Genomic DNA, 17,829 nt, shown 5'->3' on the forward strand with positions numbered 1-17,829 from the left:
GCACTTAGAAAGACATGGCCCTTTTGGGGTATTATGGGGCAAATTAGTTTTAAAGGCAGCTATAGGAATGTTGGCCATTTGGTTTCTGGAGCGGGACGGGCACAGGTGGAGGCTGGCGGGGCTTTGTGCTGCTTTCAGATACACCACCGCTCTGCAAAGAGGGAATCAGCACGCTCCAGAGTGAACACCTCTAGCCTGACCCCAGCTTTATTAATAACAAGTAATTAATATGAGAGCGGACGTGCCTGGTGTCTCTGAAGACCTTTTAAGATGTGATTATGTTGTGCTAATCTCACCCCGAAGTACTTCCCTGTTTAGGCTGCACTGGGCCATTAAATATCTGAAAAGCCAGCGGAGACCCCCCCTTGCCGCCCCAGGAAGTGCTTGGGGTCTGTTCCCCAGCAGCCAGGCCCCGCTTTCAAACCCTCTAAATCAAGTATTAAGTCGAGCCCATCTGGACTGCCAGGAAAAACACTCCCTCCCCCTCATCTGCGTCTCATTACCTGCCGTGCCAGCCCCAGCCCTGGAGCCGCTCGCTCCATCCCTCCCAGATGTGCTGCCCTGCACTCGCCTCCCGTATTTCACAGCCGTCAGCAGGACTTCAAGGAGCAGCCGAAGGGCCTGTAACACTGCACAGGCTCTTAGCAAAGACATATATCCAGGTCCCTAATGCACAGCCACAGGCACGTACCCTAACGCGAAGCCCCTTTCCCCCTCCCTTGGTCTTGCACCAGGCAGGGGAGCTGGGGCTCCCCCGCCAGGAGGTTTCTGAGCCGCTTCCCCATGGCTCTTTGCCCAGCACATGCCCAGACTATTGATTTTCAGGGGTTCATCTTCCTGAGACCCCCCCAAAGCCAGGCAGCCCCTATGCCCCACACCTGTAGAAGGGCACCCAAAGGCAGGGCAGGATGGAGAAGGTGCCGGTGGCAAAGGTGAGGAGTTGAAGACAGATACCTGCAACCCTGTGGTAACCGAGATGATTAAATTTGGGAGCAGCTTGCCTGGCACAGGGCAAAGTCAACGCTGAGCCTAGAGCAAAATAAGGTACCCAGAGACCCAAACCAAGGAACAGCCCCTGTGGTCATCGGCTCAAAAATCTCCTGGGCTAAAGCTTTCCAGTGAAAGTTTCAGCGCTTTCTGTGATGGCAGAAAACCCGCAGAAACAGCCACTTTTGTCTAGGTTTGGCACTTGCCTGGCCCTGGCGGCAGCCCAGGACTGCAGCGGTGAAGGCACACATCAGCCCTAGTGTTATAAGGAGAGTTAGCCCCTTCCTCCCGAGCTTCCGAAGAGCGGGTGCCCAGCCTGCAGTCAGGGCTCAGCACCAGGTGAAGTTACGGTATGAGAACCACGTGGCTGGCCATGCTCAAACATTACTCTTCGAGAGAGGCCAGGACAGGCAGCATCGCAAAGAGGTTTTGGGGGCATGAGATTTAAGAGGGGGGAGAAAAGCACGTCTATTGTCTCTCTATGCTGCTGCCTGCAGGAGGGTGTGCAACCCTGGTCCTACACCGGTCCCTGACGGCCAGCACTGACTGGGGACCCCCGCGCTCCCGCAAGCCACAGGAATCCCCGCAGCAGGTCAGGGTGAGAAAAGCCCTGGGTTGAAAATACTCCTCTCTCCAGCCCTTCAGTGCATGGCAGAGATGCAGCGGAGGCTTTAATATCAGTGAGGAGGGAAGGGAGAAAGAGAGAGGGAGAGGTCAGAGTGTTACGATGGATGCGCGGGCACCGACACATCCCGTAATGCGACGCGGGGAAGAAGCTGGGGCGCGGGGCAGGAGGCCTTGGGATCTCCTTCCCCAAGGGCTGCTCGCACCCTGCAGGTACCCGCCGGGGATGCGGAGGAGATGCAGGCAGAAGCCCCGACCGGACCCTGCAGGCAAGAGGGGGCCGTGCCCGGGGTCCAGCGAGGTCTCCAGCTGGTCGGGTGCGGGGTCTCCGGCATTTCGGGGCCACTGCTCGCCCTCTCTGCTGCCGGTGGCCCTGGTCAGGCAGCGGCAGCCACCGCCTGTGTCGGGATGCCATCTAGTGTCGCTTGGCAGAAGGGCCCGTCAGGCAGCGAGGCCGGCATCTCCAGCGGCCAGCTGGGACGGACCCCAAAACAGCCTGGGTGCTGGGACACCCACCCCCGCGGGACGGTCCGCACCCCGCGACGTGGCTCCAGACCCCCCAGAGGAGGGCGACGGGCACTGCCCAGCTCACGCAGGGGCAGCGAAGCTCAAAGCGGTGCCCGGGTTTGCTCGGGGGGCCCCGGGGCACCCAGGCCTTGGAGACGCAGCAGCCTCACGGGTGGCGTGGGGTGGCCCCGGCGGCGGGTGGCTCGGCGCAGGAGAAGGCCGAGCGTCCCCCAGAGCAGCGCGCAGCCCGCCTGCAGCGCCAGCGCGGCCAGGCCCAGGGCCAGGGAGACCCGGCAGTGCCGCGGGCTGGACCGCAGGGCGAAGCCCCGGGTGCGAGGGCCGCTGGGGGCCAGGGGTGGGGAGGCCGGCCAGGGGCTCGTGTGGTCTGGCGGCGGGGGGACAGGAGGTGTCGGGAGCGGGACGGTGCCTGCAGGGGTGGGAGCGCGTTGGGGGGCGGTGGGAGAGGGCCGGGTGCCGACCGTGGACAAGCTCCGTGCGGTGGCACGGTCCTGCTCCCCGCCTGGCGCACGGTGGGACGGGGAGTGTGAGGCCAGAAGGACCATGCCCGGCACGGCAGCCCTGGGGGGTGGCCAGAGTGCCTCAGGGGGGGGCGAGACAAGGGAGATGCTGGATGTCCCCCACTGGATGGGGGCTGGCCTCTCCACGGGCACCAGAAGAGCGGGAGACGCTTGTCTGGTGGTGGCTGCCAGCGGGCCGGTTGGCACTGGTGTGGTGGCAGAAGCTAGAGTGGACAGTGCGGGCTCTGGGCTGGGGGTCCCAGGAGGCTGTAGGCTTATGACGGGTGGAGTTACACGCAGGCTGAAGGCCTCCTGTGGCACAGCGGGTGAGGGGGTGGTGATGGAAGCCTTGGGCAGCACAGCTGGTGATGGTATATTGATGGAGGTCTCTGGCAGCACGGCTGGTGATGGGGTGGTGACGGAGGTCTCGGGCAACACAGTTGGTGATGGGATGGTGATGGAGGCCTTTGGCAGCATGGTTGATGATGGTGTGTTGATGGAGGTCTCTGGCAGCACACTTGGTGATGGGGTGGTGATGGAGACCTCAAGTGGCACAACTGGTGATAGGGTGGTGATGGAGGTCTCAGGTGGCACAACTGGTGATGGAGTGGTGATGGAGGTCTCAGGTGGCACAGCTGGTGATGGGGTGGTGATGGAGGTCTCAGGTGGCACAGCTGGTGATGGGGTGGTGATGGAGGTCTCAGACGGCACAGTTGGTGATGGGGTGGTGATGGAGGTCTCAGGCAGCACAGATGATGATGGGGTGGTGATGGAGGCCTTTGGCAGCATGGTTGATGTCATGGTGATGGATGTCTTGGGCAGCATGGTTGATGACAGTGTGGTGATGGAGGTCTTGGGCACATTGGTTGATGATGAGGTGGTGATGGAGGTCTTGGGCAGCACAGTTGGTGATGGGGTAGCAATGAAGGCCTTCAGCAGCACAGTTGGTGATGGAGTGGTGAAGAAGGCCTCCGTTGGCGTCATGGCAGAGGTGGCCACAGGTGACAGCTTGGTTGGCAGTGCCATGATGGGAAAGGCTGCTAGTGACAACGTGGTTGGCGCTGCAGTGGGCAAGGCTCCAGGTGACAGCAACATTGATATCCCCTGTGATGATGTGGAGGTGAATGGCAGAGACGGGGTAAAAGAAGCTGAAAGAGGCAGAGTAGCTTGGCAAGTTAAGTGGTCATCCCTCAGCGATGCCACTGCTTGCCCTGCCAGGTGGGGTGGACTCTTGCATGATACTTGGGTGGACAATTTGACCTTCTCACTGTTGCCTAGGATCCAGCTGTGCAGGTAGCAGAGGTTGCAGTCACATCTCCATGGGTTTCCACTCAGATACACTGAGCTGAGCTTCTTCAGGGGGTCCAGAAGCCCTCGGGGCACACTCTCCAGCTGGTTCTTCCGAAGGTTGAGGGTTTTCAGATTTGGGAGAGAAGCAAAGACCTCATCATCCAGAGCAGAGAGCTGATTTGTGTCCAGCTGGAGGTCCAACAGCTTGCTGAGCCCAGTGAAGGCTCCTCTTGGCAGGGCTGCTAGCTGGTTGTGGGACAAGATGAGTTTGCCAAGAGACGTAAGGTTGACAAAGATGCCATCTGGAAGTGTGGCCAAACTGTTCCTGCCCAGGTCCAGCTCCCGCAGGTGTGGCATGGTGTCAAAAAGGCAGCAGGGGAGCTCCGTAATGTGGTTTGAACTCAGAGTCAGCAGCTTCAATTTGTTTAAACCAAAAAAGCCCTGAGGTGGGAGAACCTCGATGAAGTTGTTGTCCAAGAGGAGCTTCTCCAGGTGAGGCAGCCTCCTCAGAAACATGGATGGCAGTGCCCTGAGCCTGTTGCTCTGAAGGCTGAGCTCCAGCAGTCCCAACTGACTGTCTAGCAGCCCCTCTGGGAGATCCTGCAACTCGTTCTCATACAACCGGAGGACTTGCAGCTGAGGGAGTTTGCTAAAGGCATCCCCAGGAAGAGTTGTGATCCTGTTTCTAGCAAGGTCCAAAAATGTTAGATTGACGAGAGAATCAAAAATGCCTTCTGGAAGAGAAGAGATTGCATTGATGTGCAGGGAGAGCTCTCCCAAATTTTCCAGCCCATCAAACAGGCCTTTGGGGATGTATCTGAGGTGGCTGTCTCTCAGCTCCAGCCTCTGCAAGCTTGGGAGGTTTTGGAAAGTGCCCACAGCTAGTTCTTCCAACAAGGCACCAGAGATCTCCAAGTCCCTCAGCTTGACCAAATTATCAAAGGCTCCAGGTTCAACTGTCTTGATCTTGTTGCCAATAAACAAAATCTTGATCAGGTTGGGCATGTACCCAAAGGCACCTTTCCTTATAGCAGTGATGCTGGTTTGCACAAAGATCATCTCAGAAATGAAGGGCTTTACAATCTTTGGGATCTCTTTGATGTCATTTTTTGTCCCTCTGTAGACCTCCTGGTAGTCTTTGGGCATTTCATATGGATCTTCACCCAGGATTTGATCTTGGCATTTATGGAGATGGAAGAAGAGGAAGAAAAGGAAGAGGAAATGCTGGTACATTGTCCTGAAAAAAAGATTTCAAAAATCAGTTATGAAGAACAAAAAATATCCGTCCACAGCTCATGAACTGTGGTACCACGCTGTCATTCAACTCTCAGGACTCTTCTGTTTGCATATCATAACTCATTTTAGGAGAGAGAGACTGTACAAGCCAACGTACGCTGCATTTACAAGAGTTCATGGCCGTTGGTACCGAGGGATGGAGAGGAAGGCAGAGCGAGCCAGCTCATGGCTTGGCACTGGGAGACGTTCCAGGAGGGACAAGGGCTGGACGGTCTGTTCTCTGGCCCTCCTTCTCCCACATTTGGGCTGTAGGCTTGGCATCTGTCTGGGTGAAGAAGGCAAAGTGCTGCTGCCCATTAGCGCTGCCCCAGTGGGTCCAGTTACTCAGCAGGGCAACAGCCCATTCATGCAACAACAGAAGCAGTCAGCCCTGCGCTTGCTAATGAGGCACCAGAAAGGGTCCCAGAAGCCAGCCAAGACCAGATGACCTTGTTTACTCAGAATTTCCACACTGTGCTGCATGGACTTGCTATTTCATTGGTGCTTCTCTCAGTTCAGGGGGGTCATTTAAAACATGGCTTCTAAGCATCTCCTTTCAAGATTCTTGCTAATCACATCATATTTTGGCCTTGGTTATGCAGCTCTGTCAGATAGAAATGGTTAACCTGTGAACAGCAACCAAGCTTTAGAGCGAGGCTCATTAAAAGACTATGAAATGTCCACAGATGAACTCTTCAACACCTAGCATTTAGGGCTCTGACCTGCAGTTAGGAAGTGAAGTCACTCATGCATACCCACCAATAGCCACGTAAAGTCCACCACTTCCATCGAGTCATTTGGAAACACTCAGCTAACACATTAGCTGGGGTTTAATGGCCACGAGCGTCGTACTGAGACCATAGTTTCCAGCTTGTGGTTCACAGCCCTGGGTGGGAGCAGGGGAAATGGCTGTGGGTTGCTTCTTGGGTGTCCATCAAGGCTGACCATGCAAAAAACTTGTGCTGGGAGGGTAAATTTGCTATGAAAAGTTATTTTTTGAAAAACGTTGAGAGGTCAGCAAATACAGGAGGCTGAAAGCCACTGGGTTTGAAGAGAAACCGATGGGAGGTTAGGTATGTGCCAGCTGCCCCGTGGGGTTCCCCAGGGCAGAAGCTGCTGCTGACCCCTGCCCATCCTCTCCCCTGGGAGACTCGGGTGCAGGAGCCGGGGGTGCGGATGCAAAAGTGCCTGCTTCACTTCAGCTGCAGGGGCAGCACGATGGGTTAAGTGCACAGGTGGGAATGGCTGGACCGAGTGCATGGGCATGAAAATAAACAGTTTTGAACTCCAAAGCTCTTTTAAAACTCTCCCTCACCGCATCTGGCTGCGGTGGACCTCAGTGTGGCTCCTTACTTGTCCCACCCCCCAGCAGCACAGGGACACGGAGGGACGGCCCCAGCTCACGGTGCTGCAGCCTCTCCTGCTCCCTGCTGCAAGGAAACAATCACCAGCCCCCCCAGAGCTCTCCCTCCCAGCACATTTTAAAGAGCAAATAAAGCATTTTGCATCACTTACTTGGCGGAGCGCTTGCGAACGAGTCCAGCCGCCAGAGCGAGCTGTGCCGTGTGAGGAGCGAGGCCACCAGACGAGGGTCCCATCACCTGGCCAGCTCTTTATCCACGGCCCAGGCGCAGGGCTTGGTTTCGCATGAGGTCAGGGGACAGGTCTGCGTGGGGAGATAAGGGACGGCCAGGGAGCAGGCAGCGGAGCTGCAGCCCCACTGTGGGAGGCCGTTGCAGAAACCCCTCAGAGAAGTGACAGGCACGTACCCCCCAGGTGTTATCTGCTGGCACCACTTGACTAGTTACATCCAGGAAAACCTGAAGATCTCCAGGCCAGCCTGTTTTGTAGCTGATGCTCTCTGCAGTCCCACATCTCCACCAGCGTAACCCATCAGCTTCACAGGCACCACCCCCACCAACACAACAGAAAGTTTTCCTATTTAAAGCTTTTCCTATTAAAAATATCCAGCTGTTTCCTTCCTCAGGAATTGCCTTATGTAGCTAAAGGTGCTGCTCTGAAGCCATTTGTTTAAGCTTATAACAGGGATAACATCTGCGGCCAGGCAGATGCACTGACACCCGGGCTCTGGGCTCAGCCCCACGGCTCCACACCTCGCTGGCCGTAGGGCTGGGGCTCAGCGTTGTGCTCCCCTCCATCCTAGCACAAGCCGAAGACCCTCCTACGGTGACACCCGGGGCTCCTGGCCAGTGCAGGGTGTCTTGTGGGAAGAAACACCCTGTTTGATGCAAAGACTTAAAATGACAAGGCATCCATCACTTCCCAAAGGCTAGTTGCACTAATTGCATTTAAACATTTCTTCCTCAGTTTTCACCTGCTCTTATTAAGGCTCAGCTTGCACATGCTGGGCTTCATTATACCTTTCCCGGCACATTTAAAAAAACACTCAAACTACTGCACGTTTTCAGCAGCCGTACCCCTTTCCAACATCACTGCCACATGCGTCCAGGTCCCCGCTCGCTGCCAGGCCGCTCCGGAGGCTGCAGGGTGGCAGGAGCCAGGGTGGACGAGGGGACAGAGCTCCCGGCAGAAGCGACACCAGCCTCCCCAGGCCGTGGTGTGGCAGCTGCGGCAGGGTTTGGGGAGCTGCAGCCAGCCGCAGCATCGCTGCTCCAGGCTTGGAGGTGGCCGTCCCAGCGGCCGCAAGATGGTGCAGGAACACCGCACCGCAACCGCCGGGAGAACGCCTTGCACAGTGCGTGCACCCGCGACCACGCACCCACCCGTGCGTGCCCACGCGCTTGCTCTCTTAGGGGAGCACCCACCTTACCTGCCATCCCCTGGGTGGGCAGCGCCCGCTGGGACTTTGCGCCCCGTCTCCGCGGAGCCTCCGTGGGGCTGACTGCGGGGGGGGGGGGGCTGCAGGCCAAGCCCAGCCAGGGTGAGTGGGGGACCTGCCGGTGCACAGCCCTGGGCTGGAGCCCACCCTGCGGCCAGGCAGGCCGTGCCCCTCGCTGGGCGGTCGGCAGCACTCGCCCATGTCTCCCTTGGACACCCTGCCCCAAACCCGTGCCCTGGGGGTTAGTGCCAGGCTGCAGCGGGCAGAGATGAGCACGCCGGAGAGCGGCACCTACTCGCTGCCAGGCACCTGCACCCATGCTGCACCACGCACAGCCCCGGCCGAGTCCCCGGCGGACCACAGCAACCTTCACCGCTCCTCCCAGATACACGGACAGAGGCAGGGGAACAGTGTTTCTACTCTCCACCATGGGAACTGGCTGCACAGGAATCATATATACATTTTAATTATATTTGAAATACAGGGCAAACGCATAGCTGGGAGAATAAATACCACTAGGCCGGCTTTTGCAGGGAGCTCGGTGTTGGCTGGTGACCACACCGGGGTAGCGGAGCGAGATGGCGTGTTTTTTCTCAGGCTGTTTCCGAGGTTGCCAATGCAAGAGCAGGCAGAAGCTGGCGCCTGCCCGAGCTCTAGGGCTCAGCGGGGAGAGCTGGTGACATGGCCTCATCCCCGCTCTGCGCCCTGACAAGGACGCTGACCTGCAGCGTGCCACAGCGGGAGCGCAGCACCCAGGCACCCTGGTACACCAGCCCTGTCCCTGCCACCTGCCCGGGAGGAGGAGGAGGAGGAGGAGGGAGGCGAAGGCTGAGCTGCTGGCAGCTCGTGGCATCACAGGCCATGCTTACGGTGCCCTCAGGGTTGCTGTAGGTGCACTGCCCCAGAGCATCCTCCCCCCGCTCCTTGTCCCAGCCCTCCTCCTGGGGGATGCCAGGCGCTCCCGGGCACTCCAGCTGCCCCTGGGAGACCTCCAGCAGGAACCGTCCCCGGAGAGCGGCCGGGCTGGCGCAGGAGGCTCGCGCGTGGGTGAGGGGCTCGGCGAAGTCCTGGAGCCAGCCCAGGAGATAGGCGAGGCGGCAGTCGCAGGCCCAGGGGTTGTCGGCCAGCCCCACGTGTGCCAGCCCCTCGTTGGCATCGAAGAGCCCCGGGGGCAAGCGGGCCAGGCGGTTGTGGTCCAGCGCCAGGGCGGTGAGGAGGGGCAGCCCGGCCAGCAGCCCAGCCGGCAGGCTGGAGAGGTTGTTGTGGCTCAGCTGCAGCGCTGTCAGCCCTGCCAGGGCCTGGAAAACCCCGGCAGGGAGATGGGTCACGGCGTTGTGCGAGAGCATCAGGGTCTGCAGCGCCGACAGGTTGGCAAAGAGCCCCTGGGGCAGCGTCTCCAGCTGGTTGCGAGCCAGCGAGAGGTGGAGGAGGTGAGGGGTGCCGGCGAAGAGGGCGGCAGGCAGGGTGGCCAGGCGGTTGCCCTCCAGGCTGAGGACGGTGAGGTTGGGGAGACCGGCAAAGATGTCAGGGGCCAGGCTGCCGAGGTGGTTGTGCTGCAGCTGCAGCCGCCGCAGCCCCCCCAGTCCAGCAAAAGCGCTGGCCGGCAGCTCCTCCAGCCAGTTACCATCCAGGTGGAGCTCGGCCAGCCGGCCCAGTGCCCTGAAAGCGCCGGAGGGCACCCGTGTCAGCAGGTTCTCGCTGAGCTTGAGGAGGCGGAGGGCGACCAGTGGCGTCAGCAGCCCAGCCGGCAGCTCGGCCAGGGCGTTCTGCGAGAGGTCCAGGGTCTGGAGGCGTCGGAGCGGGCGGAAGATGTCGGCGGGCAGAACCTCAATCTTGTTCCCTGGCAAGCGCAGGTCCTGCAGGCGACAAGCAGCGGCGAAGAGCCCCGGGTGCAGGGAGCGGATGGCGTTGGCACCCAGGGAGAGCTTGCTGAGGCTGGGCAGCCCCAGCAGCACCTCCGGGCTGACTGCCGGCAAGGGGTTCCCCGACACCTCCAGCTCCGTGAGGCTGGGCAGCCCCTGAAAGGCGCCGGCCTCCAGCTCCTGGATGTTGTTGTTGAGGAAGACCAGCTTGGTGAGGGTGGTGCTGGAGCCCAGGGCCCCCCTGCGGACGCTGCTCAGGGCTGTCTCCACGAAGAAGATCTGGGTGGCGTTCCCTGGCAGGCCCGCCGGGATCTCCCGCATCCTCTCCTCCGAGCAGAAGATTTTGGAGGTGTCATAACACTGGCAGGTGGGAGGGCAGGGCAGGGGCAGCCCCCCCACCAGCAGGGACCCCAGCCCCAGCAGCGCGTAGACCAGCAGCCTGCACTGGAGAAGGAGTAGAGCCTCATCCTCTGCCTCGGTGAGGCAGAAATCTGCACCCGCAGGTGGGCACTGCTGGGAAAGCGGCTTCTGCAGCCAGAACGGCAGCGGGAGCAACCTCTGGGGCACTGCCGGCGTGGGCAGCTGCCCTGGTCATGGGCCGTCTCTCCAGCCACGGCTGCCCGCACCACCCCAGCACTCCGCTTGCGGGAACGAGGAGCACTTCCCTCCCAAAACTCTCCTCGCCTGCCCTGTGCGGTGGGCAGGGGCTCTTCTCCTGCACCCCAGCCCCACTCCAGTCTGCCCTGTGACAACCAGGGTGGTGCCACCCTCATGAAAGGTCCCCGCGTCCTGCAGAGCAGCGGCCGAGGTGGGACCCGTGTGCTCCCACGGGGGCGTCTTGGGGGAACCTGTGGCCTCGCGAGATATCTCCGTGGGCACAAATCTGGGCTCTGGGCTGGGGGAGCATGCGAAGCACGGGGATGTGCTGTGCACACTGGGTGGTGGGGACAGGGCTGCAGGGCTGCTCTGTGCTCGGTGACAAAAGGAGCGGGCTCCACCGGTTGTACTTCTGATTGCCCATCAAGTACTTCTTTCTCTGCAAGCAACTAGAGCAGCATCAAACCTGCCCAAGGGATATTCAGCTTGACCAAACGCCTGCTCCCAGCCCACAGGAGGCACTTTTTGAGGCAGTAGCCTCCAGACCTCTGCCAGTCCCTCCCTACTTGGGATACATGCCAGTGCTGCCACATGATGGGGGATGCTGCCCGCCCCACAGCAATGCCCTCCTGCAGGCACCCCGCACAAGTGGGGCTATCCTGGACTTAACACCAGCACTCGAGAGCACTGTTGGCCTTGGCTTTTCCTCTCCACCATCTCACTTGTTTTCACCAGAGCCAACAGCAGCTCCCACCCACCCCAGGCCCCCCAAACTACCCAAGTGGCGTGGCCACTACTTACCGAGTGTGGCATCGTGGAGACTGCCACCGAGCCTGCGGCAGGTTTGCAGGCACGCTGCTCACTGAGATGGCACGTATCCTGGGGCGGATGGGAAGTCAGCCGATGAGCTGTTCCTGCTGGGGCGGAGCTGCCCCTTGTTGCTTATCGGCAACAACAACCCGTGTCCTTGGAGTGCTTCAAAAAATAACCCAGCCCCAGAGGAACTGGAGGTGAGGCCAGAGGCAGCTGCCAGCAAGCATCCTGGCAGGGAAGCGGGGTTCCGGCCCTGGACATCCACTGGCCTGGGGATGGTGGCAGGGCGCTGCTGTCACGGGTGGCACCGGTCCCACACTGAGGTCAGCACGCTTGCTTCCGGCAGCCCCCGAGAGAGACCCCCTGGACTTTATTAAATTTCACTGGGAAATGGTGCTAGCAAACATCTCTTGCATGAGAGGGGACCAAGCACAGCTTAGCAAGGCAAAGCAATGCCATGGGGAGGTGACCACCCTGGGACCACCATACTGAGATGCACCAGGTGTTTTGCAGCCCATGACGTGCACCCAGCCAGCGGTGGGATGGCCAGAGGGACCTGTGGACCAGCCGGACTCCCTGGGAGCTTGCAACCTGCCCGGGGGAGCAGCGTGCACCACCTTAAGGGCCTGTGTTGGAACAAGCTGGGGCGGCAGCAGCCACGGAGGCACCCCCAGGGGCAGGAGGAGGGACACTTACATGCAGTCAGCCAGACTGGCGGAGCAAACAGTGACACATGGAGAAACTCAGCTGACACAAGCCAGCGGCAGCCAGCCCTGAGGGGAGCCAGGCGAGCTCCCCACCACCCCAGAGTGGTGCTGGCTAAACCCTCGGTGCCCTGCCCCAGAAGCTTGCTGAGGGCTCAGCTCACTCTTCAAAAGCCATCCCGCTGCTGTTGGATGGCTGAGCCCTCCCTGGTCCCTCACCCAGGTTGGAGCCCAAGGACCAGCATGGGTTCTGTGACCACAGCCCACTAACCCTCTTCCAGCCTCACCAGCCTGTATGGGCTTTTCCTCAACATGAAAAAAACTCTTAGGTGTGGAAATTCAGTGCAGCTCCTGACCCTGCTGGGTCATTCCCCGACTGCGTATCACGGAGGAGTGAATAAACAGCTTTTGGCACTGGGGGTGGACAACTGCACTTTAATGGAGAAGTCACCCAACAGCACCCAATAGCCCCGCGGCACAGTCCCGTCTCCCACCGCCATGCAGGTCACAGTCCGGAGGAGTATCCCATCACGTGCACGAGCGTGGGGCTGCTTGCACCAGCTCTGGCTCCTGGGGTGCTGCGAGCAGCCAGCACTATGGGATGCACACCAAGCGTGACCCTCGTCCCGTGGCAGTAATCCCCAGGCAGCCTGGCGCTGCCATGCCGCACCAGGCGCAGAGGTGAGCTGGACCCCTCCGTGGCTGTGCCACGGCTGGAGGAGGCAGGGTGACTGCAGGATGCAGGTGCTGCGGGGGGGGTTGGCACAGCACCCACCTGTGAATTGCAGAGCAGCCAGCGCTTGCTGACCCCCCCCACTGTGGGCTGCCAGCACCTCTGCTGCCTGAGGGCTGCAAGCAGGCAGCGGGACTAGGCACATACAGGAGGACACGCGAGGAAGGAGGAGGAAGAAGCCTTGCCGGGCAGAGGAGGGCCAGTCTGCTCACTAGCTGGTGGAGGGTGCACGAGGGTATTGAAGCAGCGAGGACCAGGGATGGGGTGCAGCAGGAGCAGCCCTGGCGTGCTCCAGCAGCCCCGGGGCACAAGCACAGGAGCCTCTCCCAGCCCCTGGCAGACACTTCACACCCATCGTCCCACCCCTACAATTTCCCCCACAGCAGGGGCTGGTGCAAGCCCCCCAAGCACCCACGGGGTTGGGGCAGGGCTCAGCAGGCAGGGGCACGGTCCCAGGAGGGTTAGCACCAGGGTGCGGTGAGGACTGAGGGGGGCTGCCGCTGCACCCAGACACCAGCACGCTTCCCCGCGGCTCTCCTGGCTGGAGATGCACAAGGGCGGGAGAAGCAGGAGGCTGCTCGGAGCGGGGGAAGATGCTGGCTGCGCTCTGGCCCACCCTGCCTGCGGGCAGGGAGGGCAGCTTGGACACGGCCGAGTCACTCAGGGTGTGCCACGCTAGCAGCAGCGTGGCCCAGCCCTGCGGGGATACGCGCCCGGACGCGGGTGAGCTGCGAGGCAGCGCGAGGACACGAGGCTCTGCTGGGGGCGAAGGTGCTCGCTCAGCTCCCGGCCCTGTGGGACAGCTCGTACCCGGCTGCCCAGGCAGGGGCAGAGGCTGAAGGCATAGCAGGGACGGGGGGAAGATGGGGCACAAGGGCTGGGGATGGGCGGCAGGCGGTGCGAGGGCAGGCAGCGCTGGAGGGGAGGATGTAAGGTGGAGGGGTTAGCACCATCGTGGTCAGGCTGTGGCTCCCTGCTCGAGGGGTCCCTCTCAGCCCCCCCGCACCCCAGCTGCTGACCCCCAGGCGGGGAACGAGCACAGAGGCTGCACTGGAGGCAGGAGGGGCTGGGGACAGAGGGCAGCCGTGGGAGGTCACCCGGGGGGACGCCCTGCTGCAGGGCAGGGCAAAGCAGAGCAGGGCAGGGGGGACGCGCAGCACGCGGGATGATGCTGGCCCGTCCCAATCAGCAAGGGCAGCTGATATAGAGCCACTGTCACGTCCCTTGGCCCCATGGGGAGGAGATGCCCTGCCAGCACCGCTCCCCCCCAGGGTCTGCCGGGCGCTCAGGCTTCGTTGGGCGCCTTCATCCTCATGAGCACGACGTGGCTCTTCTTCCTACAGCCGTAGACCACCAGTGCCACCAGAGCGGCGAGCAGGGCCACGCACACCAGCACAATGACGGCCACCACCACCCCGCTCTGCATGCGTGTCAGCCCCCACCGGCCCCTCTCCTCTTCCTCCTCCTCCTTCTCCTCCTGCCGTGGGGAGACCGGCAGCCCCGTGGGGGGCTCCGTCCAGGCACCCTCCGGCAACGCCACCTCGGAGGGGCGAGCGGGGAGCGGGGTGCTGGGCTGGGGGGAGGCAGCGGGGGAGCGGGGGGCGAGGAGCTGGTCCCGCGGCAGCCTGGCAATGGGGGTGCCCCGCAGGGTGGGGGGCTGGGCACAGAGGGGGGGTGTCTCGCCCACCTTGTGGGGGTTGTCCTCCAGCCAGCCCCGCAGGGGCAGGATGCCCTCGTCGCAGCGCCAGGAGTTGTTGTGCAGCCTCACCTCTCGCAGGGTGGCCAGGGGGGAGAAGATGCCGGCGGGCAGGTACTCCAGGGCATTGGAGTGCAGCTGCAGGTGCTGCAGCCCCGGGGTGGCCCCGAAGAGGCCCCGCGGCAGCGCCTGCAGCTGGTTGTGGTGCAGGGAGATGTTCTGCAGCTTGGGCATCCCCTCCAGCGCCCGGGCGTCCAGGCGGCGCAGGGAGTTGGAGTGCAGCGACAGCTCCAGCACCTCCCCCAAGCCCCGGAAAGCCCCCGGCGCCACCGAGCGCAGCCGGTTCTTGCTGAGGACCAGGAGCTGCAGCTGGGTGAGGTTGCTGAAGACGGCGGCAGGGAGGGTGGAAAGCTCGTTCTCGTAGAGCCACAGCTCCCGCAGGTCCGGCATGGGCCCGAAGGCGCCGGGGGAGATGTCCCGCAGGCGGTTGACGTGCAGGGTGATCTTGGCAAGGGCACGCAGGGGCAAGAAGATGCCGCTCGGCAGGGTGGCGAGGAGGTTGTTGGACAGGTAGAGCTTCTGCAGGTTCCCGTTGTGCACAAAGAGCTCCGGGGACAGCATCTCCAGCTGGTTCTGGTGCAGCCCCAGCTCCTGAAGCTCCGGCAGCCCGTCAAAGGCGCCTGCCGGGATCTGCCGGAGCCGGTTCTCGTAGAGCCGCAGCACCTGCAGCCGCGCCAGCCGCTCAAAGGCCCGGGGCGGCAGGCGGTCGATGTTGTTCCTGGCCAGGTTGAGCTTGGTGAGGCTGGTGAGCTGGTCGAACACCCCCTCCTTCAGCTCCTGCAGGTTGTTCCCGTGCAGCTGCAGCTCCTTGAGGTTGCTCAGGTGGGCGAAGTGGGAAGGCTCGACCTGGAGGATCTGGTTGCTGGAGAGGAGCAGAGACTCCAGCTTGCCCAGGGGCTCGAAGACCTGCACGGGGAGCTCCTGCAGCTTGTTGCTGGCCAGGCTGAGGTAGCGCAGGTCAGGCAGGTGCTGGAAGGCCCCGGGGCTGATGCGCGACAGGTTGTTCTTCTCGATGCGCAGCCCGATCAGCAGGGAGGCGTTGCCGAAGGACGCGTCACCCAGCTCGGCGATGCGCGTGTTAATGATCTGGAGGGTCATAGCGTTTGCGGGGATGGGGCTGGGGACCGTGGTGATGCCAGCGCCGGAGCACTCCACCTGGGCGGTGCGGACGCACTGGCACTGCTCTGGGCACTGGCCACGGGCCAGCTGGATGCCCACCAGCAGCAGCAGCCACCGCTGCCAGCCTCCCCGCTCCATGGAGCCTGCAGTAAAAACAAAGGAGGCGGGCTCAGCCCCTGCGATTTCCCAGCTCCCAGGGCCGCTGCCAGGGATGGGTGCTGCTTTCTCCCTGGAAAAGGCCACCGAGGCAGCGGCCATCCTGCCCCCAGCGTAGCAGCGAGGCAGAGGAGGAGGGGCGAGGAAGGCTGGGAGCAGGCAGGGCTGGGCACAGCCCAGGCAGGAGCGCAGAGCAGGACAGAGACTGGGGCCGTGGCGCCTGGCTGCCATACCACAGCTATTAGTGGCATCCCTGGCGTCCCCCTCGCTTGGCTCCTCCAGCGGCCAGGAGCGTGGTTTCCTGTTTTGCAGCGAGCATGGCGAGCTGCTACCAGCAGCGCTGGCCTCCTGGCACCACTGAAGAGCCGAGACCTGCACCGGAGCCGGCCTGTGGCACCCACAGCCAAGCGGGTCCCGGGGATGCTGGGTGGAGGCAGGAAGAAAGGTGCCCCCCCTGCCCAGTACCCCAAGCACCCTCCTGGCTCTGCCCAGTGGCGAGCAGCAATAAGCTCCTGTCACGGAGCCAAGAGCAGCGCTGGCACCCACTGCCTGGGTGTGCTTTAGCGCTGATCCTGCAGGAACCTGGGTCAACAGGACCCTCTGCCAGCTCCCCAGCCCAGACTGGGTACGGGGGTGGCCTGTCTGCACCCCTTCCCCAGCAGAAGGTCTCGGCCCTGGCTGGTTTTGGCTGTGAGAGCGGGGTGTCCAGTGTGGGCACCTGTATGCAGGCTGGTCCCAGGGGAGCCCTGGAGCTTGAGGGGGAACGAGAGCTTTGCAGCAAGGTCCTCCATCACCCCACAAGCACCCTTAGACACCCTCTCCTCCCTCCTCTGGCCTAGGAGCTTCCTCCCTCCCTAGATTAAAGCAGCAGCCTTGTGCCAGGCTGGCATGGAGCAGCTCCCCGCTAACAACTTTGTGTGGCACAAGGGAGGGAGAAAACCTGCCGCTCCCACGGCCCCGAGGATGGCTCAGCCAGACGGGCAAGTCTAGCAGCGCAGGGGTCTGGGCACGCTGCCCCGGCTGGCACAGCACCCCGGGGTGCTGGGGCACAGCCCCTGCCCTCCACCCCAGGCTTCCTCCAGGGAACACGCTTGCTCTCCCGCAGGGAGGGAGGAACCCTCCACAAGCCAGCACGGTTTATGTTTCCCATATGGAAACAATCTGCATCCAAGAACAGCTTTGTTTATAACAAGCCATTTATGAACTTCCCCAAACGCTCCGCACATCAAAAGCCCTGCTCATGTCACTCCCTGGTAAGGCGGCTCAGAGAGCATCCACGCTGGAGCACCCTTCAGAAAAGGCAGCTGAAAACAATTTATTTCCTCTTTTCTTCTAGGGACAAAAAGCTTACAGACCAAGGGGCTGAATATTCCCTACCGCTCAACCCCTCAGCATCCCAGGTCTCCTAACCTCAGCCCCCCTAGATGTTACTTGGCCCTCCTTAATTTTCTCTGTTGTTATATAGGCAACATATCTTAAACAATAACCTATTTCAGCTCCCACAATGCCTAAGTGGTCTCGCTTTTTCGGAGAACCCTCGCAAGACAAACATCTCCATCAAATCAAAAGATGCTGAACGTGCAGATCCCGCTGCCGCACCACCACCCCTCGGAGCTGCCCCGGGAGTCCCCCAGGCCCGGGGCCGCTCACAGGGTCGGTAGCGCAGAGAAGACTTACCCGAGTGTCCTGCAGCCACGAGCGCCGAGCGAGCACAGCTCTGTGCTGGCAAGAGAGCTGAGTGTGGTTCATGCTTCCCCTCCCAGTATATAACCCGTCCAAATCAATGAATCAGCACAGGGGCAGCGACGGGGTTAGGGAAAGCACTGGAGCAGAGCTGCTTCCAACTCCTATTTCCTCGGCAAACAGAGCAAGCATCTCAAGGATGGAGTTTTGGGTTTCCCTCTCCTGAACCTCAGTGCTCTTGTTTGAAGACAAGCAGATGGTCCCGTGAACATGCTGCTCATGTCAGCCAGTGCCCCGGTAGCAGCTCGGCCCTGTGAGCCCCCCGGTACCCAGTGGAGTGGGACGCAGCTAGGTACCCCGACCCACGGGGGCAGGCAAGGCAAAGCCAGGCCCTTGGGTACAATC

The 17,829-nt window shown here is 61.6% G+C and overlaps 2 protein-coding genes across 2 annotated transcripts; both read right to left on the minus strand.

Moving 5' to 3' along the window:
- Window positions 1-1,644: 1,644 nt before the first annotated feature.
- LOC142033273 (uncharacterized) lies at window positions 1,645-17,585 on the minus strand. Its single transcript, XM_075033155.1, has 6 exons — window positions 17,419-17,585; window positions 14,014-15,728; window positions 7,993-8,081; window positions 7,640-7,702; window positions 6,717-6,812; window positions 1,645-5,163 (listed from the first exon to the last, which is right to left on the minus strand). The coding sequence occupies exons 2-6, from the start codon at window positions 15,721-15,723 to the stop codon at window positions 2,220-2,222; spliced, it is 4,902 nt and encodes a 1,633-aa protein (XP_074889256.1). The 5' UTR covers window positions 15,724-15,728; window positions 17,419-17,585; the 3' UTR covers window positions 1,645-2,219.
- Window positions 8,452-11,338, minus strand: CPN2 (carboxypeptidase N subunit 2). Its single transcript, XM_075031655.1, has 2 exons — window positions 11,262-11,338; window positions 8,452-10,307 (listed from the first exon to the last, which is right to left on the minus strand). The coding sequence occupies exons 1-2, from the start codon at window positions 11,271-11,273 to the stop codon at window positions 8,655-8,657; spliced, it is 1,665 nt and encodes a 554-aa protein (XP_074887756.1). The 5' UTR covers window positions 11,274-11,338; the 3' UTR covers window positions 8,452-8,654.
- Window positions 17,586-17,829: the final 244 nt, after the last annotated feature.

This window comes from Buteo buteo, chromosome 7, assembly GCF_964188355.1.
Source record: "Buteo buteo chromosome 7, bButBut1.hap1.1, whole genome shotgun sequence".
Taxonomy (NCBI): domain Eukaryota; kingdom Metazoa; phylum Chordata; class Aves; order Accipitriformes; family Accipitridae; genus Buteo; species Buteo buteo.

Excerpts from the sequence above, each read along its gene's own strand:
- LOC142033273 (XM_075033155.1), bottom strand. The coding sequence starts at position 15,723 with ATGGAGCGGGGAGGCTGGCAGCGGTGGCTGCTGCTGCTGGTGGGCATC. Across the intron at positions 8,082-14,013 it reads TCGTGCTCATGAGGATGAAG|CCCCCCCCCCCCCGCAGTCA; the intron begins GCGCCCAACGAA and ends CTTGGCCTGCAG. Across the intron at positions 7,703-7,992 it reads GCCCACCCAGGGGATGGCAG|CCTCCGGAGCGGCCTGGCAG; the intron begins GTAAGGTGGGTG and ends GCCACCCTGCAG.